Below are 24,106 nucleotides of genomic sequence, written 5' to 3' on the forward strand. Positions count from 1 at the left end.
GCCTTTCCGACAATTTCTGCCTATCTTCAGCAACAACTTGTCTAAACCCTATTCCTATGGTCTGTAGCGTTGGTTTACAATGGTTTATTTTGTTTTGTAGAAACAGAACTTTTTACTTTAAATATAATTTTAGGAGAAATACCACCATCTAAAATAGATTTTAATGTAGATTTTTAAAAGGGGAGTGGTTTAGTTGAAAAAGAGAGGGCTACACCCATTCCACACAGCCTCCTGAGTAAGGCTTGGGCAGCCTGTCACATCCAACAACAGATTCTAGGGTTCCATGAAACACTTTTGGAAACCCAATGGTCTCCAAATCACATCCTGCCTAATGGTTTGTTTTAATTGTTGTATTAGTTAAGTGACAGATCGACATTAAATTTCTACATACTGTGAGTATATCACTAGTTTGATTTTTAAGATATAAACAAAGCACAATGCTACTCTCCCAGTAAGAAGTCTTTTCTGAATGAAACCATATGCCATAAAATAAGCACTAAACTCTCATAAACTAACTACAATTATTTCCATGAATTAAAAAGTGTCTATTGCTTATGAACACTATATTCAAAAAAAGAGCATCTAAGAGTGTATTATGTGATACAAAGAGCATGAGTTTAGAAACTAGATTCATTTTTACAAGCTTCGTGAACCTGCCTTGAATTTTACTTACTTCCTCTGGAAAGAGGGGGCACTGATAATGACATTTAATTTCAGGTTCTTTGCTGTAATTAACTGAGTTAAGCAGACAAGTAGTTTATTAAAAGGATATTGGAAAGTTCAGAATTGTTGGGAGCACTAAATGACCACAGTGGAGACTAAGGATCAAGAAAAACACATAGCTGCTCCATGAGGAAAGACCCACTGAGAGAAGAGCAGGAGAAGGACACAGGTAAGTGAGTGACAGCTTACCTGGCATCTGGGTCACCTGCCTGCACAGGTGCTACTGAGTTTTAGAATCTAGGCCACATGGCCTGTGTCCTAGACTTGAGCAAGGGAGGCTGAGCAAGTTAACAGTATCTGGCATTTTTGGCCACCATACTGGAAAGAACTCTTGGCTCCCCACCAAGAGTCATAATACAGAAAATTTCTTCTACACAAAAAAGAATTCAGGGGCTGGCCTCGTGGCCTAGTGGTTAAATTTGGCGCACTCCACTTTGGCGGCCCAGGTTTGGTTCTTGGGCACAGACCTACACCACTTGTCAGAGGCCATGCCGTGACAGTGACCCACATACAAAATAGAGGAAGACTGGCACAGATGTTAGCTCAGGGCGAATCTTCCTCAGCAAAAAAAAAAAAAAAAAAAAAAAAGAAGAATTCCAGATACTGGGGCACCAAAACAATTACCTAAAATGCTTTGCAATCTGTAAAGTTCTAGATAAATTATTCTTAGGATATGACGCCTCTGTATTTGAGAAGGTGAGATCTGAGATGGCTTGAAGGGCTAATGCTAGTCAAGGGAGCCAGAAAAGCTGTTCTTTCTTCTCCTTCTCTCATGGAGAACACATACTGACCCTGCTGAACTCTATTTAGACTTTGCTGAGTTTATAGCCCAAGGCAAAAACAGCCAAGGTTTCTCTGGGGCACAAAGTTTTCTCCACTCCCTCACCTAAATCACGTACCAAGCTTCTCAAAGCCAGAGAACTGCTCACAGGAAAACCGAATAAGCAGCTCACGTACACTGAGTTTTATCTATTATTAAAATGACATAGCAATAACTTTTCAAGCATGAACAACATGTAGTGTTTCTCCATGTATCAGCACAGACATGCTTTTATAGGGTATTGCTCCAAACATCCTCTCAGTGTATAAAAGGATTATTCAATGTTATTAAACAATTTATTTAGCAAACAGTTACTTGGGCCTCCCTCCTCCATACACATTTTCCTGTTTCACTCCAAATACACGTCTTGGAAATCTATATGCGTTAATATTCATAGAGATTTCAGAAACCGATGAATCTTATAAGAAAAACGTGAATTTAAGATATGAGTACCATCCTTAACAAAGTTTACTTTCTTAGCATAAGAAGAAACAGCATCTCCCTAATCAAAGACATGGAAAAAACATAATGCATAAGAAGTTATGACTATTTTATTTCAACCAGGATGAATTAAACATGATTTAGCATCCCTTATAATTTACATAAGTTTTACAATGGAGATTCTAACAGAAGCTCATAGAAACACAATGAGAAAATTAGATAATGATAAATGGAATGAATTGATGTCGAAACAGTAGGTATGATCATAAATATGAAAGAAAAATATTCATATAACTTGCAATGGCTTATCTGAATACCTTCTCATATTTGCATTTGAGCTGCAAAGATTTCAACAAGTACAAATTAACACTTCTACAAATACACCAGTGAAGCTCTCTGTCATCCAGCTTCCCCTAATACTCCCGATGCGATGCACGAGATGGGTCGATAAGAGATGGAGAAAAATAATCAAGTGTTTTTGTTTCAAATATTTCCCACTCCTTTGAAAAGTATTAAAGAGACGTGTGAGTCCTTTAGAAAGCAAATAAATAAATTTTATGAAAGAGTCAGACATCTGATAAAATTAACAACATAGGTCACAATTAAAACTGCTGAACAACTCAAGTTCTGGCCAGATCACCTAGTACAAACTATGTGAACTACTGCCAGGACTAGGCAATTGTTAGAGACAAATGTGTGCTTCTCTCTCTGCATGACAACATTATGCTAGAGCCTATGGGAAGATCAAGGTATCAGGATGGTGGAAAAAGAAAGGCATCTGTGACAACCTGATACAGGTGAGGCTGGATGGTTGGAGAGAAAATAAGAGTCTATATTTGGTAATTGGGACAGGTGTGGGAGGTGGTGTGATCCTGTGAGGATGAACCTCAGAAAGAGGAAAAACCAACCAAGAGCAAAAAGGTCATACAAAATCTTTAGCAGTCAGCTAATCTCAGCCCAGGATGTCACCACAAGGTATTTCATCTGCAATTCATGCAAATTCAAATGCATTTACTAGCATATGTAAATTATATGCAGATGGTGTAGGGATATCTAAAAATAGGAGGAGGTAAACTCTTCTCACAAAGGTCAGTCTTTTCTAAAATTCATGAGATGGCAGCTTATGATGAGACCATGCGACAGAGAAAGTGGAGATTCAGGGAAATGTGCTGGAAAATCACAAGTAGTCTGCTGTTCTTCTCAATTCCTTCGAGCTATTTTAGGTGTTCTATAGGCAAGGGAATTCTCTTCAATTCTCCAAAGGAGGACACATCCTCAAGACTCCATCCCCTTCTTAGGCTAGGAGAAGGTTTCTGATTCCCACAGGCTCCCCTTGGGCTCAGTCTTTTCTCCTACAGAGAATCTTTCTTGCACAGCCCACAATTCTAGAGCACTCTGAAGGGTTGTCATTGAAGTGCAAACACATTGGGAAAACATCTCTTAGTTTATGTGATTCCAACTTCAAATAGTCCATATTTCCATTTAGAGAAATGTGAAAACTACCTACCTGCCCTCTGAGAATTAGACTAAAACTTTCCCTATCACTTAATTATTATCCCCTTTGAAAATAATAGTAAGGGCACTTTTATGTAGTTTCCCAAAACATTTACTTACATAATGACCACCTGGTACTCACTCAAATTTAATTTAAGAAAAAAAGCTATTAATATATACTAGTAGAATTGTTTGAGAACAGAGACCCAAGCTCTGGCTTCCCCAAGCCAACCTCTGATCAGACCATACCTGAAGCCTTCCTTTTTTTTTTTTTTTTTACTATAAAGCTTTCCCAGTTCTGTGTTTGCCCTTGAGTCTCTTCAAGTGACTCCCTTCCTATAGCAAGCTCTGAATCAACAGCTTCTAGTCTCATTTAGGTGGCCTTCCTTTACATCCACAGAACAAATACCATTGTGAAGCCCAATCTATATAATCATTTTGTAATAAATGATCTTTGTTACTTGTTCAAAGTCACATGTACATAAAGTGTTTGCAATTATTGTGGACCAATCCCCTCTCTCTGGGGAAACAGGGCTCTGAATACCAGCACTTGGTAGAGCCAGGCTATTAAGTATTTACTGAACACAGTGGTGTAACATTCTGGTGATTACAGCTCTCCCAAGGTAGTAAACTTACTGAACCATGTGCTCAACACAGAAATTAATTTCTCATCTACTCGACCACAGATTAATTTAGCTATGCAGGTAAACAGATGAAGTGGGAACAAATGAGCTCAAAGTCTGACTCCACCACTTGGTGACATGAGGCACTTTATCTCACCTCTCTAGACTTTCTCTCTGAATGTGGGTTGTTGTGAGCAGTGAATGAGGCAACATGCAGATGTGCTAATTTTATCAGCAGTTGCTTCCACTGCATTCAAATATAGTCAAAGAGACTTACAGATCTTTTGATCATTTCTTTAAGTTAAATAGAGACGGTGAGATACTGATGTGGCAAGGCAGGCTCTGACAAGAATGCTTCTCCAAGGCCAGAGACATAGTGAACAACATGGTGGGGATGGTACCCAGGTCGCATCTGAAAGCAGAATATTTTTTACTATATCACCTTGCCTTCTTTGGTGACCTATTCTCTGAGAACTAATCAAATAAGTCCTGATCTAAAGGACATATTTTCTACCTTTCCACCCTTTATTAAGGACTGTAATTAAAGTGCACACCTGCCACTGATATTAAACACACACACACTTAAGTATAGTGGAACAACAGGCTTCTATTGTAATTAACTGAATTGCTAAGACATAAAAATTATATCTTTTTTACCTTGTAAAAACAAAATTCTAACTTTAGTCCCTTAACTAAGAAGAAAGTTGATTTGAATAGGAAGGCAATCAATATCTAAATATCTTGATAACATTAAAATGAGCAATCAGCCGGCTTGCCGTTTGATTATTTTTTAAGCATGTTCTTCTCGTTACTGTACAGGGAGTGCGAGAAACCAAACAAGGGCTCCTTCTCTCCTCAGTTTGCCTTCTTGTTCAGAACTAAGATGAGCGTCCACCGGCTGATCCCATTTCAAAGTTCTTGGATGCTTCTCTGATGCTCTGTAACGATACAAATAATACACTGCGAGCACCAACCTCTCAAGGTCTTCATGCTCCACAGTTTCCATATCTCTGGATATATAAGGACACAGAAGAAAACAGAAGGATCCAAGGTGGAGGTTAGAGGAGAAGATTAAAAGAGAAAGATAAATAAATATACCCATCTGGAAACTCTGCTCAAATGCTTAATCCATTATTTAAAAAGGATACTTATCTCTTTCCCTTACTGCAATTTCCATCTTCTTCAGAGGCCTCAGGAATTTGTGAGTTTGTTTTTTAAATAAGAAATTTAAATCGAAGCAACTATCAATTATTCATGTCAATAGTGCATGGGGTTAGCATAAATTATACCCAAATCTCATTTTAACCTATAGCATCAATCAGACCCTTTATCAAAACTGTCAGACCCTTTATCAAAACTGTTACTGAGAGCCCCAAGGGACTAAGTCCCCAAATGCTTGAGGAGAACACACTAAAATTGACAAAGGGAAGAACACAGGGGTCCGAAAACTGCATTATCATGATTATAATCCCTAGAATAATTGATGCACTGTTTTATAAAAATGAGTATTTACACTTCAGGTGACAGGTATATAGAAATTCAAAGTTAGATAACCATTTTCTGTATTTATTCTCATTAAAGAATAAACAGCCACTTAGAAAAATCCTATGAATATAATTATTTTCTTTCTTAGAAGTGTCTGAACATTTGCCCTTTTACTCTACCAAAGATACCAAGCTAAAGGACTAACATACCTGTGTCCGTTGAGAGCCAATCAGGAAACACTGGGCTCTTATATACTCGGTAGCATGAGAAAAATTTATTCAAGGGACTCACATAAAGATGCAGGCAGGGTTTGGGGAACCAGTAGGGAATAGAGCAGTGTTCTGAACTAGCAACACTGGGAAACCCCTAGCTCTAAGGAGCCTTGAGGAGGAAGTGATTATTGATACCCACAGAGGGCAGCTCCTATGAGGTCAGCTTTAGGGCCACCTCACAGAAGTTATGATCTTCAGGGATGCAGCAAACCCCCAATGGCCCAGCGAGGAAGGGGCAGAGAAGAAATACCTCTTCTTCACCCTCCTGCACCCCACTGATCTCCTGGTCGAGACTTCTGTTAGCCAAACCCAATGGGAAGTCAGAGGGCAAGGGAGCCCATTAACACAGTCCCTACAGATCTGCTTTCTGGGGTACAGAGCAGGGTGGAGGGTCAGAAAAAATATATCTGGTACAAAGGTCCACTATATGTAACACCATTTAATAGTTACTACTTTGTGACACATTTTGCTAATTCATGTAGATGAGCCAATCAAGGCTGACATTCTTGTAATTATTTAAGTAGGACCAAACAGACATTTTATATCCCTAACTAAAGTGGAAATCATCCCTGTATCTGTTCTTGCCTCTCTATTCTTTTCTTTGGTAAATGTGACCCCATCTACAATAGGAAAGGTTTTCTAAAAGAAGTAAGTTCACAGGGGCTGTGAAAACTCACTGGAGGGCACCCAGCTCAGACCAGGGAGGTGAGAGAAAGCATCGCAAGGAAGGGACGTTGAGTTTAAACGGGAAGAAGAATTATGCAGGGGCAGATAGTGGAAGGCTGAACAGTTGTGGCACACTCAGGGAACTCCACAAGTCCTGTAGGGCTGATAGATAAAGTGGGAGGAGGAGCGGACACAGAGAGCAGAGCAGACTTAATGAGGGAGGAGTGCGGTCATGAAGGGCCTTATATTTTTAACAAAATGTCAAGACACTAAACGATTTTATTGTTCTTATTTTGGTTCAGAAATATCACTCGGGTAGCAGGATGGGATGAGACTGGAGACAGGGAAACCATTTAAGAGATTTTACAAGGATGCAGGTGAGAAGGGGGATAGACTAACAGAAGGCTACTGTAGAGGGATGAATGGGGGTGTGTAAGTTTTTGGAGAGCTATTCAAGAGGAGGACTTACATGGTGAGAACTGTCAGGACTTGGTGACTAACCAGTGTTGAGGAGAAGGAGAGGGATGGCTGGCTTCTGGTCTGAGAGAGGCCTTTTCCTATCGTACTACAACTTTCTGTGAGAACCCAGACCCAGACCACTTCCCAGAACCTAAAAGATGATCAAAAATGTTACTTATTTCAATGTATTGCATCATGAACCCATATGATAGAAGTGAATTTTCTAAAATATTCATTGCAGGTTCTTTCAGGGACATAAAAATCTATGGCTCTATATGAAAAGTGTCAGATATTTTTCACAACTGACTGTTTTGTATACATTAAGTGTCAAGTACATACCTTTGCAGCCAATGTTACATAAATTCATTTGATAACCACTGACTGAGGAACTGCTGTGTAGTATGTTATAGATGTTATTTTGCAAAAGGATTAGAGGAAAAATTTTGAAAATATTTGGAAAAACAAATCAGCCTCTGATAATGGCCCTATTTTTCTTTTGTAGGTTTTGTCTGACCTGCTTAGCTATAGGATAATTTATCTTAACATATTTAACTAAATCCTGTGTATGAAGAAATAATGCTTCTACATTAGAAGCATTAAGGTCATAGATATAAAGTTGACAGATCTAAAGCGTTAAGGTTATAGATCTCAAGTGTGGTTTTTTCCTCTAATATTGAGTTAAATATTTTCTATATAATCAGAAAACACTGACTACATTCATTGGCTTTGCTTTGGAACACCAGCTCCTGACAAGAGTCCTCATCTGCAAGAATAAGAGAAAGCCGCACACACTCCAGTTTCTGCAACATGACAACATTCTTACAACCAGAAATTATGAATGAATGGAGACCAAAGAACCAGAAGAAATGTGCTTCCATCCACCCTGGTTAAATCTTCCTGGAAATAGAGATAAGGAACAAAATGAAAAATCCATTCCTTTTGGAAAATGAGTCTTTAACCTACAGGTTGGTTTATTTGGACAAGGAATTAGATTCTAGGCCCACATATCACACATTCAAAATATAATGCCGTGGTCTCACCTCTCACTAAATATGTTGCTATGACTTTTAAGCAGAGGGAACATTTAACAAGAAGCAACCTAGGGAGGGGACAATCTAACTCAGACATCAATAATTCATTTATTAGAAATAGGAGCAGTGGTACGAAATGCCAGGAGACTGTTTCATTCAGGGGAAGATATTTTCTATTTTAAGCCTAGAACAATGCAGGCAGCTTTATTCGGCAAGCTAATATGAATGGAGGCAAAGCTGAATGGGAGGACAGGTTTTCTGGTCTCCTCTAATAATGGCATTTCTTTAGCATCAGTTATTTAGGTCCACATACCACTTGGGGACTTGAAGAAGTGACAAGAAAGAGATTTTTATAACTTTTGTACTTCAGAGGCTATTACCTTCACCCCAAAGCTTTGGCACTGGAAATGTAACCACGTTAGGTCTAAGAGAGATGATTTGCAGCAAGCTGTGAGGGTACATTCTCTCTTAGTATGAAAACCCTTCAGGTGTTACAGCTCCTTACTAAGTCATCTACCAATTCAGCCCATTACTTAGTAGCCTATATTATTTCATCATTGTATCCCCCGAGCATTTAGCACAGAGCCATTCACAAAACAAGGTCTCAGTGACTATCTGTTGAATGAATAAACAAATGCAGCCAAGTATGAAATAATTCCAGAAATGCTCTGAAGCCTACTGGTCAGATTGTACAATGAGGAGGCACTTGCATAGCATATGCCTCAACTTCCTCATTCTGACGATGATTAGAAATTCCTCCCCTTCACTATCTCACGTCAAATTTGCAGACACATGCTCCACTGAGGGAGATGGGGAAACGGAATTAAAGAAAGCAGATTTATTGTAGACTGAATGATTCACAGCTCCCAGTTCCTAAAGAAGCAGGAAGACCTATCCAAATCTCTAACGCTGGAAATAAACGAAGACCTCCAAGTCTGAATTTAAATTTGAAATGTCCATATGCATATATATTTTGAGATAATTGTAATTTTTAACTGATTATTTATCAAGAACTGGATATGGGAATAGAACACATAATTATAATTACAGCTATAATTATCTAGCATCTATTACATAGTCAGCAGTATGTTCAGTGTTTCACATATTTTATTGCTACTCTTTAGAAGTACTTTTATGTCCATTTTAGAGATTAAAAGAAAGTACTAAAGCTCAGAGTAGTTAGGCCCAAAGACCATAAAGCTAATCAAGGAGAACCACAGCTAAAAGTCAACTCTTCTGAACTACAAACCCACTCTTATTTCCTGATGCCAAGTGACATCTATTCAAACAGATTTTATCTGTCTCTCGATCCACGCTTAAAGACAGATCCATCAATCATATCTATAATTATGGTCTAGTGAGCAGAGAAGATATTTTAACCCTAAATGCCTGAACACATGCCAAAAAAAAATCAGGCAGCACTACTGAGAGGAGATAATGGGACAGCTGATGTCCCAGGTATCTGGTATGGAGCGCTGGTGTTACACCTCTGAAAATGCCATCTTTCACTGTCAAGACTACAAACCCAAGCAAACATCTAGAACAACACCTGTGTCCTCCAATAATCAATCAAACCCACACTGTACTCAATGACCATGGACAGCGCTTAGAATGGGTCAAAACAGGACACACTAGAATACCCCAGAGTGAGCGAGACCACGGTGATTCTTCTTGAACAAAGGTCTTGAGGAGCAGCCAAGTTTAAAGGGAATCCTCACAAAGAATACAGTTTTAAAAGTCAGCCTGTAAGAAGTCCTCAAAGGCAACACTCAAAACATTGTCTTTACACACAGACTTTGTGGTTAGCAACGTTAGTCACAGGTCAGACACACCCTTGGAGAACAGCCACCATCACCACGAAGTTTCAGTGCAAAATCGCCACAAGTAGATTCAGGTAGAACTGGCTACAGGGCACAATACATTTTCAGTTTCAACCCATAACCCCTCTTCGCTTGTCCCTCTGCACCCTGCACAAGGATAGTTTGGATGTTAACATGATCTAGACTTTTCCTATAGCTTTCCTGTTTCTCTTTTCTCTATATAAATGTCGATGGGATAAATTAAGCCAATGGACATAGTACAGTCAGTTCTCCTATAATGTTTGCCTTGGAAACACAAATTTTTTCCAATACCATTGACATATTAGAGAAGAATTTGAGCATAATGTGAAATTTGCATTTGTTTATGCACAATTTTGTCCCCAAAACTCTAGGCGAATGTTTAGAAAACACACCTAGCCGCACTGAGCCCGGGAGGAATACACAAAACACACAGGGTTACTATCATCCTCAGGGGCACAATTGTCCACACTTGTCCACATCTGGTGCGCCTACTTCCTCTTAGATTTCAGGTAACCTCCTTCTAGTTCACAATTAACTGCAAGCTACCACGCTTCTGAAGGCCACCCTGGGGGGTGTCCTCCATTCTGCTTAATTTTTCTCTTTCCTCTTAACCTATTTTGGAATTTTCCTCTCTATTTTGTGTTCTTTAAGATTTTAATCGTTCTCTTTTCCTCTTGCACACAGAATGTCAGGTATTTGAGTAGGAGTAGATGTAATGGGCACACACTTCCACAAGCAAACTTCAGGTCTTTTTCAAGATAAAGTGCTACAGTTATTATAATTTTATATATTTCTTAACCACTTAACATGGGTAAAACTGGACTATTGTTTTTAATAGGTCCCTGTGATCTTTGTGTGTGTGTCAGTGGTGAAGTTTTTGAGTCTTGAACTCCAACTTCATTTTCTTATCACTCTGTGGTTTTAGATTTTGCAGAGTGCGAGTGTATTTAGCAACGTATGTGTCGCATTATTGCAGAATGGACTATATATTGAAATTTATCAGCAGTGACTTTTTAAGTATTGAAGCTTCAAGTTTCTTCTTCAGTGTTTCAAGCTAGTTGGCAAATTAGGTTAAATACAGTAGCTCACATTATCCCAAATTATAACCTTTTGTGTGAAATTCACTATAACTTTAAACCATGTAATCTAGACAGTAATGACCAGGCCTGAAAGAAAACTATCCAGTTTAATTTAGGTCCCTTTCTATTTTTGGTTAGAAAGTTCTGGAAAATTCTATCTACATTAATTTGTATATTAATGCTTTCACCACTAAATCTGATCTGTAATATTTACTCAGTTATTAATACTAACAAACAGCATACTTTCCACAGCAACTTTTTTGAGGCCTCCTTGTAGATGGTAAAAAGAGAAAAAAACCTGTGTACAGTCACAATTATCTAGGTCGTATGGTTTTACCTAAATTTATTGACTTACTTAATCAAATAATACTAGCTGAGAAATTTTTCCCTAAAGAATGCAGGCTGGAAATAGTATATAATAAACAGGCAAAACAGCTCTCTTTGCAACTTCTGTGATCCCAAACTAAAACATGTAAACAAAAATTCAAATGAGAGTATCTAATTCACAGCATTATCCTAGAGGAGGTTTGCAATAAAAGGAAAAAAGTTAATGTGATCTAGAGATTAGAAATATCTACTAATCTTTTGGAGAATCTGGGTCATCATAAGCCAGGACAAACATTCCCATTTACTTTCTGAGGAATGGTGGGTTTTCTATGTTATCAAATGGATGTGCATTTTCATTTGCTTTCACACAAGCTCCTGTACTAACTGGAAGGTGTAAATGTGGTTAAATGGGTTTCTACAGCTCTTGACTGTAGAGATAAGAAAGGTAATGTGTTCCACACATGGCAAACCTCATAGGTATTTCAGATGTATTAGTGGGAAACACATTAACTACAGAGGAGAGGAGAGGAAAGAAGCAGCAAAAATAGGAAACTCCTTGGCAGAGACCTCACGCACAGTATGCAATCAAATTTGTTGAATTTAACAGAATAAAGTAACTCTTTTGGAGGGTACTTTGTTTAGCCTCTTCCTTTAGCACCCCATTCCTAAACAAATGGGTCACAGGCCAATTACCACGTGAGGGGCTTTATTCCCCAGCTGCAGCCTCAAGATCTGGAAATGCTGAGTCATTCCCCAGTGATCTCTCTCTGCAACCATTCTTATTATGTAGACCACCCCTTTTTATTACCCAGAAGCTTCAGTGGAAAGAGACTTGTTTATCTTGGAGCAAATTAGGGATCATTGTTACGAAGAATTTTCAAGAAAAAAAAAATACTTCCCTCAGCAAGAGCAGAAAACAAAGCTCCTTGCCGGCCACACGCCAGCCACCCCTCACTTGGGCCTTACTTGTTCTCGTTGCTTGCATCATAACGAGGCATTGGATCCAAGTCATTCCCATTCACGTCACAACTCGCCAGAGCATCCTGTGGCCACAGAGGAGAGAGAAAGAGAAAGCAGATGGATGTTTATTAATTAGCCATTAACCCAAAGGCTCATGCATTCTTAATCACATTTCTGCAAGAGAGTAATTAGGTTAAATGGTACACTCATGGTTCGGTGTCAAGATGCCATGTTCAGTAGTAATCCGTGTCGTATTTTGTATTTTTGCCCCTTAAGATAAAGAAATACTGTCCACAGACCAAAGAAGTGTCCAGTCCATTCTTGCCAGTACTTTTTCCCTCACGCAGAGAATGGACTCCCTATCCAATTCCTTCTAAGATGTCCTCAATTACCACCTTTTCTGGGAAGTACTCCTGGACTACCCAGCAGCAAAGTGGTTTATTCTCCATGGACTCTCTCTCTATGCCTCACTTCATTTCTTGAGTGTGCAAATTCCTTATCATAACACAAAGATTTTTTTGAAGACAAAAATCATTCACAAAAAATTGGCAAGCCAATTAAAAACCAGTATTAGAAATTCATTATATCAGGTATCTTGGGACCTGTATTAGACAATACTTGTCTCATTTCAGATGTTTTATCTACCATAAAAGAGTCTACAATTCAGACTTTTTACTAATACCCAACGGCCTCCTGCCCCAACCAAATTAATGAATAAAGTTTTATTATATGTCAAGGTTTCAAAACAAGGCCAAAGTATCTCTGAAGCCAAAGTTGGGTTTATTTGTTTGCTTTTAAAAATGATTGTGAAAATTGCCAAATATCTAAAAAGAATTTACTAGATTGTTCTGTCATTCAAATTTATATCACTAGATACTAATTTAGGATGTTTTGAATTTTCTGATGCTTTATGATAATTCCTGATCAGTTTTAGTGAAAGTAAATGCTATCTTTGTTGTCTATCTTTGTCAAAGGCTCTTGTTTCTGGAAATAATTTATAGTACATAAAGTCTGAAATGTTTGGGGGAATTAAGCAAAATACACATTACATATAAAGGTGGTAAAGCTCTGCTTCCCATACAAAGGGGGCCCTGCACCTGCCCTTAGTAGTCATTACAGCACGAAGGGCATGTATCTAGTGTAACTTAACAAATTTCATAGATTGATGGTTACCAGAAGGGAAGGGGGAAGGGGGAGGGAAAAAGGGGTAAAGGGGAATACATATGGTGAAGGATGGCAACTAGACTTTTAGTAGTGAACACCATGTAGTCTACACAGAAGTAGAAATATCATGATGTACACCTGAAAAATCAATGTTATCTCAATAAAAAATTAAATTAAAAAAAGAGTATATAAAAAAAAGGAAACAGAGGCTCAAGACTGGAACTTGGCCAAAGGCATGAAACAAACTGCCTGTGGGACCAAGACCGCAACCCAGGTCATCTGACACCCCACCCAATGTGCTTCTCTCTACTCTTCATAGGCTCCTGCATTAGGAGAACCGAGAGGGCATCAGTACCACTCACTACACAGATCAATTCTGGAGAATTTTCTTTCAAGGGGGAAAAATGGTGAAGAATGCAATCACAATTAGGTTAAAGCTATTTGTATTTAATCAAATACATTCCTATGTAGTGGGAGGCAGGAACACCCTATAAAAACCTCTTCACACATGACAAGAAAGACTTCTTTGCTAGGAGATAGGTAACCATAGTTCTGTAGCTTTATGTGACTTCATATAGCTTTATATAACTAACTTTATAGGTTTCTATAACCTGGCTAACTCACTTTAGTCTTCAGGCCTCAGTATCTACCCTATCAAATGAGGATACTAAGCTAAAGTTCCTTTTTAGCTCTAAAAGTCTATGCTGTGAAGAGACACAAGTTTATCCGAGTGTGCTTGGAGGCAGGGTGAGAGCAGCCACTCGAATGTTTTGTTCAAATGAGAACTAAATGAATTTGCAGTTCCTTTTAACCTTAGGGAAAATCACCTAATTTAGGGAAAATTGTTTCAATATTTCATTGTAAAAAATTAATTTTTGAAGTTTCTTGGCTGAATTTTTGAAACAAAAAGAGCAACAGAATAGAATATTGGAAGGAAAAGTAGTTGAAGATGATGAAAGTATATGACGATACTGGGTATGACTGTGTGAAGGAGGTCTTCATAGGTCAGAAATATGGGTGACTGTGTGGGCCAGTGGTAGTTTCTGACATGCCAAGGAAGTGACTTTGGAAGTATTTTATTTGCAAAGATAAAATGGAGTCTTTTCAGGTTCGAGTGACAAAAGGAAAATTAATTTAACAGAGATTAAGTGTCATGAAATAAGTGAGATTGAGCAAATGAGAAAGAAACACTAGCAAGAATATACGGCAATTTCCACCCCAACAGTTTCATGAGAAGCTGCAGCAGCAGGTAAGAGAGAGACCAGAGGAGAGATGGTCACAGAGACAGACACACACAGTGATCCCCACTGTGCAGAGAAACCAGGCCTTCCCATGCCAAAGATAATCAGTGAAAGAGAGAGAGAGAAAGAGAGAAGACAGAGAGAGAGAGATCAGATTTCAAGAGGACGTGATGTCCTTCTCTCTGAATCTCAGCCTTAAGGAAAAGGCCATCTCCACTGAGTGAGGCCAGGACAACGTCCCCCAGGGCCACTGCTGTATCCACCAGTTAATGAGGAGCCAACAGGACAGAGTGGCAGCAGGCATGCAAAGATGGCCAGTCCTCTGTGCTGATGGGCAGAGGGAAGCAATGGGCAAGGCCCATCTCAGAATTCTCTGCCGGCTCAGGGCACAGTGGGATGCGATGGGATGAGCTTGCTAAAGTCGCTCTCTTAACAACCATGAACTGGAATAGAGAAAAGAAAAATCTGAGGAGATGTGTCTTCTCAGTTATAGCCTAGGATTCTCTGTGGGGCCCCTCCTTAAATAAAGGGTGAAGCTTCCCACCCTAGCCCATGATTTTCCTCGTTAAGGGTCAAAGTGGACTTCAACATCATTTAGAGCTGCTTGTCTTTTCAAGAATACCAGAGAAACTTGTAAGGTGATAGAACATTGCCAATTTAAGAGAAATTTTTTTCAATACCAACATGAAATACAATTTAGGAAAGCTCACACAGCCAAAATTTGCGCATTAAAAGGAAGCATAAAGGAATAGAGAGGGACGTGGGTAAAAGTGAGTGAAGTTTAAGTGGGTATGTAGCGATATCAGTGTTCCTGGGTGGAAATAGTTGTCAATAGAAAAGAGGTTAGAGGAGGAGAAGTCAGGAGACATGAGTGTGTGTGGGATCCACTGGGAGTTTCTGTTGAGCTCCGATGGGAATCAGAGAGCTGTTATCTGCAGACAACAGGGAGTCACTGCAGGCTCTTTAGTAAGAAAAGAAATATTTTAGAGAGAACACCATGGTGTCAGGAAACAAATATTTGCAGCAGAGAATGGCATATTGGGAGATAATTATGATGCTTTTAACCAAACTTAGGGAAGAGAAGCCAACGGAAGGGATAAGTTTGGAGAGTAGAGGGCAGAAGGGTCATTGACACATTTCTAGGCAGTGAATATCAAAGTGGTAGAAGGGACCCGGAGGCCCTAGGGGCAGAAAATGACCCCTGTGTCCAGGAATAGGCCACCACCACACTGGGCATTGCGTATCAAGACCACAGTTTTCAATGAAAGTACTGAGTTTCAGCACTTTCACTTGCTCTGTGATCTTGGGCTCATCTTATGTTCTAAGCCCTGGAATTGTGGTTCCTTCTTAAGAAAGGGAATTGACTGATTTTTCCTAAGGACTACTGGGAGGTTCATTGTTACTGTCCTTTAAAAAAGGAGAGGCAGAGGGGCCAGCCCCATGGCCTAGTGGTTAAGTTTGGCATGCTAAGCTTCAGCAGTCTGGGTTCAGGTCTGGGCGCAGACCTACACCACTTGTTGGTGGCCATGCTGTGGCAGTGACCCACATACAAAATAGAGGAAGACTGGCACAGATGTTAGCTCAGGGTGAATCTTCCACAGCAAAGAAAAAAAAAAAGGAGAGGCAGAGAAAGAAAAAGAACAGCAGAATAACGTGACAAAAGTTCTGAGTACACTTTTCTCCATAAAAGAAACAAAGAGTGTTGCCTGGCTGTGTGGATGAACTGTGGAGAGGAGCAGTTGTTGTCAGTAGCAGATGGTGGTGGGGTTTCTGCTACCCGATCACCTGCTTTTCTTCATCAGAACATCAGAAGCACTGAGAATTGAAAGCGTAATCTCACGCTTCCCATACTCCGAGAGCACGTCTTTTACAAGATGGGAGCAGTACGCAGAGCCTATTGTACCTGTTAGTTGCATTTTTCAGTTTTCCCCCTTTTTGATAACCCTAACATGAATTCCCTTGCTTCCGAAGAGGGAAGGTGTTCTGAGCACAGCAAACACTCACATAGTTCTGCATCAGATCCGGATGGGTTCTCTCAATGCCGTCGTCCAGGATGGTGACCACAATGTTCTTTCCCGTGTAGCCTCTCTTCCAGGCGCCTTCAATATTCATGTCCGATTGGCAGGGATGCGTGTTGTCACTGCAGTGCTAAATGAGGAAGAGGGAGAAATGGACATTGCAGATTACTCAATAGTCAGGAGATGGGAGAATTACCTACTTGTTAAGATAATGCATTAAATTAACAAAAATTTGGTGGATTGCCTGGTTGAGTAGAAGAACAGATCTCCAGCATGATCACAGGGGAAGGCAGGAAGGATAGATGTGGGGAAGGCAAGTGAAACAGAAATCTCTTCTGCTAGCTCTGCTGTGTTCTAATACCATAGATCCTTTGGGAAAATATAATAAAATAAAGTATATCTCAACAGCAGAATAATGGTTGTATCATTTTATTGTTAGTGTGTATTAATGACACATAAAAGGCGTTGTGTAGCATTTCCTTTATAAATCCAGATAAGGTAACTGAAGAACATATACTTTATAATTTCTTAACCAGGCACCTAGAAGCCGATCCAGCTACAAATGAGAACTCAGGCAGCTTTTGTACAGTGTCAGCCAGAGGTGTGCTACTGTGAGATACCCATGAATGAGAAATAATAACACTTTCTTCAAACTTCTTTCAGTAGATTAACAATAGCTGTTGTACCATAGTTTGTAGGGGGCAGACACTCATTCAGTGCTACTCTGAGAAGGGAAAGAAGAATAGTGCAAAGTACAGAAAGGTGACATACACAGAAAAATGCATGTGAGGGCTTCAACGTTTATAGAAACATCGAACCTTAGCTCATTATGTGCAGTCATTTCATTCTCCAATGGCTACAACACACAAACATATTGAGAAATGAATTAAACCAGCAGCTTTTCCTGATATAATTTACTAGCCTTTGTCCAACCCACACAATTGTTCCTTCAAAGTCCATCTCTTTGAAATATCCCTCTGAGTGGTGTTGTTTTCCAGGTTCTTAAGACTCAGGAGAGGAACAAAGGAAAAGCAATGTGCTGTAACATAATGCCATAGCAACTGAGACACCCCAGGTCTTTCACCATTCACTATTTCCTTCCTGCTTTGTAATAGTTTAGCACTTCAGGAGGGGAAGAGAATGCGAGCTTGTACGCACTAAGCATAATGGAGACCCCAAGGCCACTGATTCACCCAACACGCACTTTATTGAGCACCTACTACATGCTGGGATATGGCAGTGAACAAGGTCCCTGACCGAAGGACCCCTCTAAAGGTGAGGTATAGATAATAAATAAATAAACAAATGAGATCATTCAGAGCACTCGTATGTTTTACAGAATTACAGAGGGTGACACGATGGTGAATGCCAAGGGGTCTAAGTATACCACTTTAGGTGGGATGGTCAGAAGGACTCCAGTCTCTGAGAAAGTGAAATGTGGGCTGAGACATGACCGATGAGAAAGAGCTGGTGTGCCCAAGAACCTAAACACAAGTGTCTTGGTAGAGGACACAGCAATACAAAGACTGTAAGGCAGGAAAGAGCTTAGCACACCAAAGACAGAAAGAAGGTAGGGTATGGCTGAAGCTTAGTGAACAAGAGAGAATGGCACAGAAGGCAGCAAATTAGAAGGGGAAGTGAGATCAGATCATTTGGGGCTTTGCAGCCATGACTTGGCTTTTATTCTAAGTACAACCTAAATGGAAGCTCATCTCTTTCCAAACTTCATCCCTCAAAATCAGATGCTAACTAGTGACAGATACCTCTAACGCCCCCTGACATGAATTTGTTGATTAATTTATTCCCCAAATGAGACTGCCTTTGTTGAATGTTATAAACACACTTGAGTAGTTTTAGGAAAAGTAGTAGTTTTAAGAAAGGGTGCACCCATTTTTCATCACAGATAATATCAATTTCATAGGGAATAGGGGCTTCTATATTTTATGAAGATTTGCATCTTCTCCTCACCTTCTTGACTTCTTTCTGGCACTTGAAGCCCTGCACACACACACTCTACTACCATAGTCTGTACTCTGCTGATCCAAATTCTACTCTCCCCGTCTCTCCTCAGTTTTCCAGGCACAGCGCAGGTCCTACCTCCTCCTATAAATTCTTCTTGAGTTCTTCAGCCTACTGTCTGTCTCTTCCCCTTCCCTGAACTTAGGCACACACATACACGCATACAAAGACACACAACACACACACTGTTCTTCACAATTCAACCCCTACTCACTGAATTCTGCTGAACTGTTGAATCTTCTGTGTGAATTTTGTCTCCTTGATTATGAGACCAAGTCTAGAACCAAGTCTAACCTAGGATTTCATTAAATATTGGTTAATTAATTACACAGCAGAAATGAGAGCATATCTTCACTATGTTTCCAAGTTCAAATCTGCCATTATGTTTATTGTTCCGACCTCTCCAGAAGTATATACCCAGCTAATGCTTGGTTAACGGAGACAATCATGAAAGAAAGAGCGTAGATTTCTGAAAATTCTACGTTTTTCAGAAGTCTCATTCTAGCCAAGAGTCTGGGCCTCTCCTGACCAAATATTTTAATTTAACACAAAGCAACCTTGATAGGTTTCCATTTCATTTTTTCTCTTTCAAAATCTGCTCTGGCCACCTGTGGTATTGTTTGTGACATGAAGTAATGTTAATGTGGCCACGAGGTGGGCTGGAGGAAGGAAATGCACAGGAAATCGGTAACCCACAAATGGGACAACCGTCCTGGAGTAGTGGGATGCGGCCTGAAATTGTAATTATGAAAATTGAAGAAAACCAGCTGTCTATGGAAAACATGTGTGTTAAAAGTGGAGCAATTAGGTTTCTTCCTTCTACCTCTGCTTCTATTCAATCTGACTTTACCATTAAATATTTTCGTACCACCTTTTTTCTCTTCATCCACCAACATGGTATTAGTGGAAGGGGAAGGAGAAGAAACATCCAATTGATACTTTCATTTGGATAATCTAATATAGTGAGTAGCCAAGATGTCAAAAGGAAAAAAAAGATGAGCAGAGCCTGGGGTGTTTCTCATAAGTTAATAATAATGTCAGAGGACCCTTAATTCAGAACCCTAAATCCTGAATGTGAACCTTAGATTTTTTATTTTTTTAAATTTTAGCTTTTTTTTTTTTTTTTTTGTGAGGAAGATCAGCCCTGAGCTAACATCCGTGCTAATCCTCCTCTTTTTGCTGAGGAAGACCGGCTCTGAGCTAACATCTATTGCCAATCCTCCTCCTTTTTTTTCCCCAAAGCCCCAGTAGATAGTTGTATGTCCTAGTTGCACATCCTTCTACTTGCTGTATGTGGGACGCGGCCTCAGCATGTCTGGAGAAGCGGTGCGTCGGTGCGCGCCCGGGATCCGAACCCGGGCCGCCAGTAGTGGAGCACGTGCACTTAACCGCTAAGCCATGGCGCCTGCCCGAACCTTAGATTTTTAACACATATTTCAAGTGGTCCATGCTTCCAAATATTTTTCTAATATAGTTGTTTCTAGTATAGTTGTTTGGAATACCCAAGTTGTCCAAAGAGCAAAGACTATGGAAAATATTGATGCCAGTCAACACTGACCAAAGAAGAGAATGAGTTTATCACTTCTTCACCTGCCTGATCAAAATGGTCTTTAAACTAAGCTCTATTTACTTGACAGGAATCTGTGTTACAGTAGGACTCAAAGGCAAAAGGAACACATATTAGCCATGATTCCCTCATATACTGTCAACCATGTTGGGAAGATCTCTGCCAGAGCTAGAGCTAGAGACTAGTTTCTGGAATTGTGTTACCACATATTCAGTCCATAGCCTGGTATTCAAAAAAGGGGCCAGTCAGAAACTTCTAGCATATTTGAAGCTGATAAAAACCACATATGTGCACAGTGTTTGCAAGATAAATATTTATAGTAAATGTATGTACCTTCAGTTCCGAATAATGTACTATATTTCAATGATGGTCTATGCACAAATGATTAAGTATTTAGAAACAACACAAAATGGAAAATATCTGCAGAAACAATGGTTACCACCTAGGACTCCCACTTCCTTATCCATAAAAGCTTTCATTCTTTTTAGGAATGAAATTTTAAAAAGATTGTTCAGTGAGTTCTAGAAACAGCATTTTCCATACCAGGGTTATGAGCTATTCTCCTATAAACCACTCTGGGTGTGTCCACTTCTCTTGTGTCTTCATAAACATATCACAGTGTTTGCTTAATGAAAGTACAGTTTATACCCAAAATAAACACCTTTGTTATGTTCTCACCATCATTTTCTTCAGACTAGGGGGGGAAAACCCTCAATATCATTCTTCTTAAACTTCTCCAAGTTCTGAGGGTCTCCAATGATCTGCCAATTTATAAGCTGCCACAATAGCCCGCTAACACTGAAAACATCTGTTGTTCATTGTTATTGATACAGCCCCTTAGGTGGAAATGTAACTGACATCTACTAGCTCCTCACATGGCCAAGCGCTATACTAATCACTTTATATGGACTAGCTTCATTTAAGACTCAGAACAACAATTTGAGAGAGGTACTTTTACTTTTATCATCTGCTTTTAACAGATAAAGAAAATGAGATTTATCAGCGTAGGTGACTTTCCAGAGTTCAAACAGCTGGTCAATAGAAGAATTAGGATTCAAAACCAAGCACTCTGACACCAGCCCATACGGCTATGGAAACTCCTCAACTGTTAAAAACTGAAACGGAGGGCCGGCCCCGTGGCTTGGTGGTTGAGTGCACGCGCTCCGCTGCTGGTGGCCCGGGTTCGGATCCCGGGCGCGCACCGATGTACCGCTTCTCCGGCCATGCGGAGGTCAAGTCCCACGTACAGCAACTGGAAGGATGTGTATCTATGACATACAACTATCTACTAGGGCTTTGGGGGACAAAAAAAAAAAAAAAACTGAAACGGAAAGGGCTTAGAGGAGGGCAAAAGACATGCAAATTAAGATAAGGAGTAGATAAGGGGTGAATGTTAGACAAGATAGCACCAGTAAAGAAATTCAAATAATGGAAATTTCACTGACCTTAGCACTGTGATCTGTGCATTCAGGTGATAAGGTGAAATATAGTTGGATAAGACCTAATTTTTCCTCATTCCACTTATTGCAACACATCTTTTAGGAAATCACCAAGTTTCTATTTGAATAGTTTCAATGACAGGGAGCTCACTTCTTACTAAATAACCAACGATGTGCTGGTAAATCAGTTCTTTAAAAAAAACAAACCATTATTTGTAGTGTTTGCCAATTTCCATGGTGTAAATACTCACATCATGGCCAGTTTTAAACTACCACACTCATAAAATGCCTGAATCTGTAACAAGAAGCTTTCATGAGCAGTTAGAAGGCTGCTCCAGCATACCACTGGAAACAGCTCACTCCACTGTTAGTCGTGCTCTGTTTCTGATGAAGTCATCCCTTCCTATGGGTCTGACATCTGCTTCTCAGGACTCGGGAATTACTAGGAAGTACCCAGGAGTAGTTCTCCCCTTCACAGTTTCAGACAACAGATTTATGTCCTCTTGCATTTATTTGGAGAAGATCTTCTTTCTTTAACCTTTATTTCTCTAAGATACCTAAAGAAACCGGACTTTGGACTTTTGTGAGGCCATAAGCTAATGGGCTCTCCTTGGGATATACGAAGTAGAGATTCTGTGACTCCAAAATTGAAGATACCTTCACAGATTTTTGAAAATTAAGCTAGGGAAGTTCTAACACATTTACTACTATATTTATGAGCTGATTTGATGGACTTCAAATCCTGTGTTATCGCACAGATGCAAAAAAAAATTTCCCTTGGCCGAAATAGATTCAATGTCCAATTATTCAAGGATGATTATTCAATTTGTGAATTTTCCAGAAATCCCAAGGAAGCCCAGTATGTTTCAACAACATCAAACTCAGCATAGCAGCTAAGGACTCTAGCTGGGCGAATCAGGAAGAGTTAAGGTTGAATTCCACCTCTGCCACTGTCCAGCTATATGACTTTGTCAAGTTACCTAAATTCTTAAAACCTAATCTGTAGTTGGAAAGCAGAGAATTGCTTTAAAAATTAAAGAAGATAAAGTATACAACAAATGGCTGCTGTTATTATGATCAAGTTGTTGTTGATGACAGCACAATCATAGGAGGTATCAGTGTTCCTAATAGTTTAGAGAAGACGACCTTGGTTTTAAAAAAAAGAGAGATGGATTACTACAAAATAATGAGATGATGGTTCCCTTCATTGTCTGGAGAAGTGGGTTAGGCAAACTTGAACAAGCAATTGATCATTTGTAAGGATAGCTGAGATGACCTGAATATTTTACATTTGGGGCTAAGGGCCTTGGCTGGGGGATGGAGACTGGGGGTGAAGTGCAGGAGGAAAGAACAGCATCCAATTATTTTCTGGTACATTGGTCAAATGGCCTCCTATGAATCATCATGTTTTATTCCACACATTTTTAACAGTATTCCAAGTCCACTAGAACCATGGTTCACATCTACTATAATATAAATTTGACAGAGGATCATTTTTCCCTTACAAAATTTTAAGGACATCCCATATAATACAAAAAAAAATCAGAAAATAGTGGATGTTAGAAGAAAGACTGTGGTGTACAAAATACGTCTATATAGAAGAACATGAGAATAAATCCAGTTCCTGAAATTCTACTTACAAGTGAGGATCAAGAAATTAAGGCAGTACATGGGGCCAGCCTTGTGGCATAGTGGTTAAGTTCAGCATACTCTGCTTCAGCAGCCTGGGTTCGCAGGTTCGGATCCCAGGCGCAGACCTATACCACTCATCATCCATGCTGTGGCAGTGACCCACATACAAAATAGAGGAAGACTGGCACAGATGTTAGCTCAGGGCTAATCTTCCTCAAGCAAAAAAAGAGGAAGACTGGCACAGATGTTAGCTCAGGGCTAATCTTCCTCAAGCAAAAAAAGAGGAAGACTGGCAACAGATGTTAGCTAAGGGCGAATCTTCCTCAGCACAAAAAAAAAAGAAAGAAAGAAAGAAAGAAATTAAGGCAGTACAATTAACTGATCTTTGACAAAAGAGCAAAGGTAATACAATGGACCAAAGATAGTCTTTTCAACAAATGGTGCTGGAACACCCACATGTAAAAAAATGAATTTAGACACAGATGTTATACTCTTCACAAAAATTAACTCAAAATGGATTATAGACCTAAATGTAAAATGCAAAATTAAAACTCCTGGAAGATAACATAGGAGAAAACCTACACGACTTTGGGTAGGGCGATGACTTTTTAGATAAAACACCAAAGGCATAATCTGTGAAAGAAATAATTGAAAAGCTGGACTTCATTAAAATTAAAAACTCCAGCTCCGGGAAAGACAATGTCAAGAGAAATGAGATGACAAACCACAGACTGTGAGAAAATATTTGCAAAAGGCACATCTGATACAGGACTGTTATCCAAAATATACGAAGTACTCTAAAACT

General features: G+C 39.5%; 1 protein-coding gene across 5 annotated transcripts in view; it reads right to left on the minus strand.

Annotated features, from left to right (window-relative positions):
- PCSK5 (proprotein convertase subtilisin/kexin type 5) overlaps window positions 1-24,106 on the minus strand; it is a 442,283-nt gene that overhangs the window by 310,884 nt on the left and 107,293 nt on the right. For all 5 annotated transcript variants that reach the window (XM_087444465.1, XM_014794699.2, XM_087444466.1 and 2 more), the window contains exons 4-5: window positions 16,631-16,774; window positions 12,228-12,304 (exon numbers count right to left, since the gene is read on the minus strand). In XM_087444465.1, coding sequence (XP_087300591.1) covers window positions 12,228-12,304; window positions 16,631-16,774 — 221 coding nt within the window. The remainder of the gene's footprint in view (window positions 1-12,227; window positions 12,305-16,630; window positions 16,775-24,106) is intronic.

Source organism: Ceratotherium simum, chromosome 20 (assembly GCF_057802395.1).
Source record: "Ceratotherium simum simum isolate JZ-2026a chromosome 20, ASM5780239v1, whole genome shotgun sequence".
Taxonomy (NCBI): Eukaryota; Metazoa; Chordata; class Mammalia; order Perissodactyla; family Rhinocerotidae; genus Ceratotherium; species Ceratotherium simum.